General features: G+C 45.0%; 1 protein-coding gene across 1 annotated transcript; it reads right to left on the bottom strand.

Annotated features, from left to right (window-relative positions):
• Positions 1–1,251: 1,251 nt before the first annotated feature.
• rps15 (ribosomal protein S15) lies at positions 1,252–8,966 on the bottom strand. The gene is made up of 4 exons (XM_015977381.3): positions 8,878–8,966; positions 8,470–8,555; positions 7,252–7,486; positions 1,252–1,405 (listed from the first exon to the last, which is right to left on the bottom strand). The coding sequence occupies exons 1-4, from the start codon at positions 8,878–8,880 to the stop codon at positions 1,292–1,294; spliced, it is 438 nt and encodes a 145-aa protein (XP_015832867.1). The 5' UTR covers positions 8,881–8,966; the 3' UTR covers positions 1,252–1,291.
• Between the last annotated feature and the right edge of the window lie 490 nt (positions 8,967–9,456).

Below are 9,456 nucleotides of genomic sequence, written 5' to 3'. Positions count from 1 at the left end.
TCCACCACCCTCTGCGAGCCCGTCGGGGCGCCAGGGTGTCTCCGTCCTGATGCAGATGACATATAAATTAGGCCTTAGTAAAAACACTAACACTGCTGCGTCCCACTATAACAGCTGGAATCCTATTTTTGTAAATGTAAACTTTTTTTGTTCTTTATATGGTGAACTCACCATTTATAAAAGAACCTTTTGTAACCAAACTTAAGGAATGTGGGTGTTATTTTTGACCAATCAACGAAGGCCACTCAAACGTTGGTCTGAAACTTTTTATCATTTAAGAAATATCTCCAAACAGTGAAGGTTGGTGTCTAAACATGAACTAGAAATGGTTCTCCATGCCTTTATTTCCTCCCGTCTAGATGACTGTAACACACTCTTCACGTGTTTTAACAAAAAAGCCCTTGACCACCTTCAGTTGGTCCAGAACTCTGCAGCGAGGCTCCTAACTGGAGCAAACAGAACATCACTCCTGTTCTGACGTCTCTGCACTGGTTACCCGTTAACTCTACAGTTCATTTAGAGTCCTGACTAGAACTTTCAGGGCTCTACATGGTCAAGCTCCCCCCTATATTACTGACCTGTTAAAGCCTTATGCTCCAACCCGAGCCCTCAGGTCCACACACCAGAACCTTCTAGAAGTTCCAAAGACCAGATATAAACGTCGAGGTGATCGCTCCTTCCAGACTGTTGCGCCCCGACTCTGGAATGATCTTCCTCTATCCTTACGCAGCGTTGGTAGTCTGGACACTTTTAAAAACAGCTGAAGACCCTTTTATTTTTTTTAACTCAAATTTTTAATCTTCCACCTGTTTATGAACTTTTTATGATACATTTTTTCTGATGTAAATCTTTTTCTGTTTGAGATCATTGTGAAGCTCTTTGTGACGGTCTATGAGAAGTGCTGTAGAAATAACACTTGTGCTTAAAATCAGGGTTTCAAACCTTTAACCTCCTAAGACCCCATGTCCATGTGGACGTTGGCTTCCTATAAAACAAATATTTCTCTTCAACTTGGACCTTATTAATTATTCAGACACTTTATATTCACTTATAGTTTAAAATAGTTTGTTTTCTTTCTATTTTTTAAGGAAATGTGACAACTTTTATTTTTATTTAATGTATTTTATTTTGTTCTCATTAAGAGTCGACCAGTCTGTAATAACTACTAGGGATGAGCGAGTACCAACACAGATTCAGGCCTCGGGAGGGTATATTTACACATCTGCTACTATAGGAAAAGACAAGCCAGACTGAAGGAAAAGCCCAGTTTTTATTCCAAGAGTACAAGCGTCTACTTCAGAGGGATGAAACGGGAAGAGTGTGTGGCTCCGATACCAGGACGTCCGTGTTTGACTGGTTTGTAGGTGATAGAGAACTCCCCCAGGTAGTGACCACACATCTCAGGCTGTGGGGAAGAGAAAACGTTTCATTACTCATCACTCAGACCAAGCTGGTACATTAAACCCCGGACCAAAGCCACCAGTTAAAGGAGAAGCACTGGAGGATGTGGGGATGCCAGCACGAGGTTAACTTTAGGGATGATGAACAGTTTTAAAGGTCAAGCTTATTGTTAGGATTGCAGTTAGGGCTCCTCGATTATGGCAGGAAGGAGAATCACCATTATTTAAGAGCATTTTTAAATTAATGTTTATTCCGTCATAAAACTGCACCGGGCGAGGGTTAGGACTAACACATGAAGGAAGAAGATGGTCACAAAAACACTCCTGACTCCTAGATTCAACAAGCCAATGCTCTGGCTCAAAGTTTGTGACCGACATGATTCTGGTTTGACCCCAAATACCCGACCAACACCCTGCAGATACTGACAGCTACGCAGCGCATTTCTAATGTAAAATAAACACTATTTTAGTGAAGTTCACAAGATGTTGCATGGCTGTTTAGTGGTGCTGTAGGAGAATGAAGTATCAGTGTGAGGAACTTTTTAACTCCTCTCTGAACGACTTATTCACACGTTCATCAGTTCATGTAAAACTTGTTCCCGGGTACAGCTATCGGAGGCGTGCTGCAACCCCAACCCGCTCTCAGGTAGCAGCTCAGAAGCCTGCAGGTACAGTGTCACCTACTCCCATCTAATCCGAGAGGGAGTCAGCGACCGGCACATCACTACAGCATTACCTTTGCTAGCATCTGGAGCGTGGGCGGAGCGTACCTGCAGGAAATGCGGACGAAAGTTGTCCAGACAGTAGCTAAGGGTCAGCAGAAATGATGCCATGTTGTTCACTAGGTACATTTAGGATCTAAAAGTCAAGAAGGAGCTCAGAAGCTGTTAGAAACAGCAGCAAAGTCTCTAAGCTGAGGAGCGCTTGATTTGCAACTCAGAGCAGAGCAAAAGGGAGGAGCAAATAATCGTCTTGTTTCTATAACCGTTCAAAACTCAGATCGTAATCGGGGATCCAAATTCAAGAGCAGTCTAAAGAAACTTCAGACTGCAGTGTGAGGTCCCATCAGACTCCCGGGAAAGCAGCAAGACAGCTGATCATCATTCATGACGAGGCTTTTAGACGGTCCATCACAGCCACACAACCACGTAATGAAGGTCTAACCGTCTGTGTGATCATTCTTTATTTTTAATCGAATGCATTTTGCTTTTCGGAGAGCTTAACTGAAGGTTTTTATCTTATTCTGTAGCCATTTATTCTACTTCCTTTCTTCAGTCCACCAAAGGCTGTGATGCTTTCTGAGCCACAGTTAAAGGTGCAACATGTCAGTATTAACAGTATAAAACTTCTTCAGATTTTAAAATAAGTTTGTGCTAAACGACTAGGGCTGCAACAAACGATTATTTGGATAATCGATTAATCGGATGGGGTCTCGACACGATTAATCGATTAATCAGATTACATAGGGACATTTTTAAAAACTGCTAGGGAAACGTTATTTCTCTCCATCCTTCACTTTATTTAACACAACCTTCTTAGAAAACAGTTCAATAGCAGAAAAACAACATGCCATCACCTAAATTGTCTTATAAGGTGTATAGACAGAGACCCTAAGCTACACCTATCTGTGACCTAAAATGTTTGGTCCAAGTTAAACAGCTTAAAGAGCAAGTCACCCCCTACCAGAGTCTAACTCCACTCCCGCTTCATGTTTGAAAAATGCAACACATGCTGTTGCCTGGCAGACCGAGAGGGCGGAGCCGCTAACAAATACACACACACTCAGGCTCACGACAGCATTGTGACATCATAATGTACCAGTTTACATCATAGCATACCTCTTAGCCAATAGCGGTGGCAGATTTAAATTAGAATACAGTGCAGAGTTTTTACCTGACAACGGCACAACACTGCCAGTTTTAGGCAGAATATTTAAATTTTAACTAAGATGCACTGAAGTGCCAAATTATTGACGACACGTGTCTGCAGCACGATTAGACACTCGTTTATTTAGTTTATCAGCAAAAAAAAGTTTATTTGGGGGTGACTTGCTCTTTAATTTTCTTTGAGTTTTCTGGACAATGGAGGAAAGATTAGTTGGGTATCTTAAGGTGGGGTCTTTAGATATAATAATGCCAAGATGTGTTACCTGATTTTTAACTTGAATATCACAAACAGCGGCAGCTGTGGATTCTTTGATGGATAATAACTCACACTTGTTTAGGTTAAGATGGAGGCCTGAGGCTTTAGAGAAAGAACTAATTAAGTTTAGAGCAAGTGGTACTTGAGAAACCACTGTCTAGCCTGTGTGATAATCCGGGGCTTGGGTGAATCACTTTTGAAAAGTTTTTAACTTACCCGGACACCGAGCTCTCTTCCTCCTCGCTGATGATTCTGACATGCTTACGTTTAAGACGCTGCATCATCACCGTAGTACTCCCGTGCCATGCTAAGTCTGACCTACAAACGTTGCAAGTAACGAATGTCTTCGCCTGATTTAACTGAAAATGCTCCCAAACTTAAGAAGTTTTTACTTTTTTGGGTCTCGCTGCTTCTGCCATGTTCCTCTTTCAAACACCTGCCGGCTCTCCGGTCTGCGCGCAACGGCGGGCGGGAGGGGAGGGGGCTTTTGGAAGAGTTGTGCAACACAACGAATCGATGACGAAATTCGTTGCCAATGCTTTTAGTAATCGATTTTCATCGAATTTATCGATTCGTTGTTGCAGCCCTATAAACGACCCTTTGCCACCACTGCTCCCTGTGGCCAGAAAACCGCACTTGCAACTTTAGAGTTGTTGGTTTGGTTCCTGCTAGTGGAGGGAGCTGTGGAGTGGGGTGCAGCTGGACTCTTGCTTCCAGCTAATCTGTTTCATTTAGTGATGCCTCGCTCCTGTAGACACTAATGAAGGCGTAGAGACACTTCAGCTGTTAAAGTGTTAAAGACAAAGCAACAGCGAGGAGGTTTCATTTTTGGTTTGCCCAGTGAAATAACTGCAGACACCAGGGGGCGCTAAAAGCAAGCAAAATAGCAAAGTGTGCCTTGGACCAAAATGAAAGTATTAAAGTCACCTACTTTAAGATTTATCAGCTTGTAAAAGTCCGTAGTTAGCATGACTACAGACCAGAAATCGGCGCGTGGCATTTGTGACGTCACCACATAATCTCCTCCCCCTAGCGTAGCTGCTACTCACCACATGACCAGGTTCATGGTGGTTGTTTCCTCCTGTGGGAAGTTTGCTGAACTTACAGCCCTTTTCCTCAGCTTTCTCCGTGTCTGCTTCGATGACGTCACTTACGTGAAGCGCATTTTTAGTCCTGGACTTATTTTCACACCAAACCTAAAATAGCGTTTTCAGCCCCGTTGACTTGCATTCATTTTTTCATTTTACTGGGGACCCGTAGTCTGGAAGTAGGTGGGCGTGGCTTAGGCGCCCTCTTGTACTCCCATTTTTAAGCACAGTTCAATTCAATTAAAGTTTATTTATAAAGCGTCAAACCTCGACAAGCGTTGTCTCAAGGACCTTCACGCAGTAAACATTCCACTGCGGCACAAACCCCGCGGGTTTTACGGCAGGGTCGTGGCCTGAAGTTTCTTAATGACAAGCAAAGACGCGTCATACACAGTAAGCAGATGGTGTCAGCACCGGGGTGTTTCATGGTAGGGAGCATTTACACTTATTACGGTAATATTTATATAGCATTACAGGAAGGGCTGTTAGCTTACGGTTGTAGTTCTGAGTGACTCGTTGAGGGGTCAGTAGGGTCGGGACAGCGTTTGAGCTCGTACGGGCCAATTCCCTTATCACAAGACTTCTCAGGACCCCTCTCAGAGTGTAAACTAGATCTATTAAACCTAGAATGGTTTCTGAACCAGGCTTAACATGTTTAGTTTTGCTGTCTAACTGGATTTTTAACATGGAGTCAATGAGGATCTGCTCTCTTCTGACACCAGCCGCTACTGGATGAGGGTGGAACTGCAGGTGTAGCCACTACTTGGCTTAAAAAATGTAGACCATAATTAGCCTGGCCTGCCAGACTCTTCCTGTTTAATTCAGCAGAGAAAGGGTCTGGGGACGCTCCTATTCAATAACCCCGCCCCCTGAGAATTCTAACCGAGCCAATCAGCGCTGAGCAGCGTACGTCACACACCACAACGTTGAGTTAGTCGTAAACATGGCGACTGAAGCGGAGTTCGCTGCGGCTCTTTCCTCTGGTCTAAATGACTTGGACGTCTTTAAAACCACAAGTAGAAGCGCTAAAAGCCGTTCTCCTAAAGAAGTAAGTTGTTTGCGCCGTTGCCAGATGCTAGTTCTTTTAATACAGCTAAAAAACTACAGCGTTGCGCGGTATACTCAGCATTTCAGTCTTTTTTTTCTGATTGTTTACTTTTGAGCTGGCTAGCCCCGCCCCTCAAGTTCCTCTCTGCCTGTGAGTTACCAGACTCTCTGTGCAGAATTAAAGCTGCTTTCAGAAATGAAGTGTGATTTTTCAGAAACCCGTAAAAGTGACTGTCTCATCATGTACTGTGATATAATGTAAGCAATACGTCTTTCTTGGTTTTGCTAAGCGCCTCCTGCCCCGCAGAGCTCCGTGCAAAAGGACACTGAGCAGAACTAACCAATAGCGTCAGACCACCGCTTACCTGCATTTAAGGAGTTGATGAACTTTCCATGGAAAAGAAAGTCTAAATCGACTGACTGTGATATGCTTGTCAGCCAGTAGATGGTGCTAACGGATAAGATAAATACCACAGAAAAAGTCTTGCCCAAGGGCACAACAGCAGAATTCTCTGTCCGGAGCCAGGATCGAACCTGCAACCTTCTGATTACTGGACAACCCGCTCTACCTCCGGAGCTTCTGCTGCCTAAAAACGGCGCCATGACTTTTCAGGCAGGGTTTGGCCCAGTGCCGCCAGCCTAAGCATCTCTTAGTAACAGGGTTGGCGGTTTGACTACGAACCACGGATAACCCTGTAGAACACCTCCAACGTGGCCTATGGAAAACTGGTTAGATCACATTTAAATGAGCTTTCAAAACTAAAATTATCCATCAAATAAGATGAACATGTTTGGCCTAGAAGTTGGTCCAGCTGTGGAGAGGCGTGTGTGTGTGTGTGTGGGGGGGGGGGGGGGGGGGTTGGCCGTGAGAGCGGGGGTGTTGGGGGTTTGATTTCAAGGGAAACACTGGGTTTGTGCTATTTTAACCCAAAGGTCATTCTGGAAATGTCACGAAGCACGAAGCATAAAGAATCCTGATGGTGGCTCAGGAGTTCATCAGAAGGTTGCAGGTTTGAGCCCCGCTCAGTTTGATGCTGCCATTGTGTCCTTGTGAGGAGGCACAGACAGTTGTTTCCATCGCACTGTACAGCCCTGCTCTGACATGGAAGAGCCTGGGGGAAATCAGGACGTCAGTAACACCAACCAGATATGCACCAACTAGCGAGAAAAGCTATTTTTGATCTTTGTCTGCTGCGGTTTTAGTTCTTTTCGGTGCACCGCTGCTGATACAGCGCCCCTGTAGTGGCGCACCGCTGCAACTGCAGTTAAAGTAACATCCATATAGCTGGGGCAGTGAAATCAGGCTGGGGCGGCACAGCATTAGCTGGAGGCGGCCGCCACGCTAGTTTGAATGCAGGAAAAACCCCTGACATATTCCATGTTCCAGGGAGTGCCGTCATCATCTGGTGATGAAGCTCCCACTGACCGCTAGGGTAGGCGTTAGCCGTGGTCATTTAACTACGATGACACTGCAGTATTGTTACACCCCTACTGGTTAAGGAGAAGGTCTACTGTTGAAATTAGATTGATTAGAGAAAACAGCAGCTCCAATCAGCTGATTAATGACTTCTTACCTTGATTTCCACCTGGTTGAAAGTCTTGCCGTTGTACACGCCGACCATGGAGCCGACCATCTCAGGCAGAATGACCATGTCTCTCAGGTGAGTCTTCACCACCTCTGGTTTCTCCATAGGAGGAGCCTCCTTCTTTGCTTTGCGCAGGCGTTTGAGGAGGGACTGGTGCTTGCGGCGCAGACCCCGGTTCAGCCTCCTCCTCTGGCGGGCACAGTAGAGCTGCATCAGCTGCTCGCTGCAGAGGAACAGTACAGTCAGCAGGGTAGACTAGTCTCTTGTGTTACGTTACAAACTCTTAAGACACGCCATGCTGGCAAATCAGCGCAATACCGCCGCCACGGTGTCTAATGAGCGCGCCGTGGCGGCATGGCGATGTGGGAATGTGCAGCTTTTGTCCTTGGTAGTGATACTGCATATTCATCTTGGCACAATCGTGATCAGGTGTAGAGTTACAGTTGAGCTTTGGTAGGAAACCGTATTGAAAATGAAAGTTGTGGTTGTGTGAGAAACACAAGCAGCTGAAATCTTAAAGCGGAGCGATGCGACGCTCCTGGAGCTTCTCTTCGATGGCTGGAGCTCAGATCACCAGACCGCATGGTGACCAGACACCATTAGGAGCAGTTACAAACCTTATGGAGCGCAGCTTCAATCGTAACAGGGCGTGATCGTGACATCATCAGTTGCCCCGTTGGAGGCGTGTAAGTCCTTTACTACTGTAAACAGCGCTCAGGCTCGTTCTTGCAGCTTAAATTCATCTAATATTCAGTAGACGGGTTATATTACACAACTCTAGTAAATCGTTGCTGTGTGGTGGGGTCACACGCATGATCACCGGGGGAATAAAGGTGGAAAACAAGCTAACTTTTCACCGTTTTCCTGCTTCAGAGGCAAAACCACGGAGACCAAGTATCTAGCTTAACTAAGTCTAGTTGGATTGCTGCTGTAAGGCGACCATCATCATCTTCTGTTAAGTTACAGATGGTGAACTTTTAAAACATCTATTTCCTTCAGCCGCCACGCGCACGCACACACACGTGATCTGTGCGTTTCTCATCCTCATCTCCCTCAGACTGCAACCATGACTACCCACCTGCAGGACGTTCTCATCGGTTCACACAACTCTGACCTTGTGTGTACTCGTTCTCCAAGTGCATACCTGAAGTGACCCGGTGTTGACATCAACGGCTCGTATGAGCAGAACTGTTCTTGCTTACTCACTAGGACATGTCCAGAAGCTGGTCCAGGTCCACACCTCTGTAGGTAAACTTCCTGAAGGTGCGCTTCTTCTTGATCTCGGTATCCGCCTGGGAGAGAACAGCATCATTCAGCCACTGCGATGCTGTGCTTGTTAGCATTTCTACTACCACCCTGTTAGATTAGCTTTTAGACGGCAGACGCCTCACACTCCGGTCTCCATCCCGTTTGTGAACAGGCGGCTGGAGCTAAAGCTAAAACTAGCCTCCCGATGGTAGCTTCACCGGTCATTACGACACAATATCCCACTAAATCGTTGCTGTAGATGTCTACCTACAGCACCATGAACTCGTCTGTTACTCTTGATGACATTAAAGCTCAGATGCACAAGGATTATCATTTGATAAGCTTTAGCGTCAGAACAACACCTACCATCTTGCCCGACGATCCGGTGGAAAAGAACGACCGGAAGTCTCGTTACGCCTGATATCGCGAGAAGGACATGAAAGAGTCACGCGGGTTGCGTTATTTGGAATCGTAGGATGCCCAAGGAAGATCCCTCCTTTCTCGCCTCTGATTAGCTAGAAGGACTCTTCCACCACTTTTTTAAAATTAAACTTTATTAACAACAAAGCTTACAGGTTTACTTTCTAACATTTAAGAAAACGGATGTATGTTTAACGTTCATAATGATAGCTGAGTAAAGCATCACAAAGATGCAGGGGTGACAGACAAACCTATCATACCTACTGCCTTGTTGGAGCAACAAAAGAGACACGAGACCCTTCAGAAAAACAATAAAGGAAGGTTTACCAAATTTACATTTGTGTGCAAAGAATTTTGCTAAAATGATCAAATTATTTACTGTGAATTGTTTTTCCTTGTCCTCCAAAATAGCTCCAAATTTAACATGATTATAGGACAAATAAATTATACCTAAATATCTGAAGCCCACAGACAAAAACTGTCCCAGAATATTTTTGTATATTTACAAGTTTAAAAAAACACGTT

The sequence above is a fragment of the Nothobranchius furzeri genome, chromosome 11 (genome assembly GCF_043380555.1).
Source record: "Nothobranchius furzeri strain GRZ-AD chromosome 11, NfurGRZ-RIMD1, whole genome shotgun sequence".
Lineage (NCBI taxonomy): Eukaryota > Metazoa > Chordata > Actinopteri > Cyprinodontiformes > Nothobranchiidae > Nothobranchius > Nothobranchius furzeri.
The sequence above is the reverse complement of the archived record's forward strand: the minus strand, read 5'-3'. Positions and strand labels throughout refer to the sequence as shown.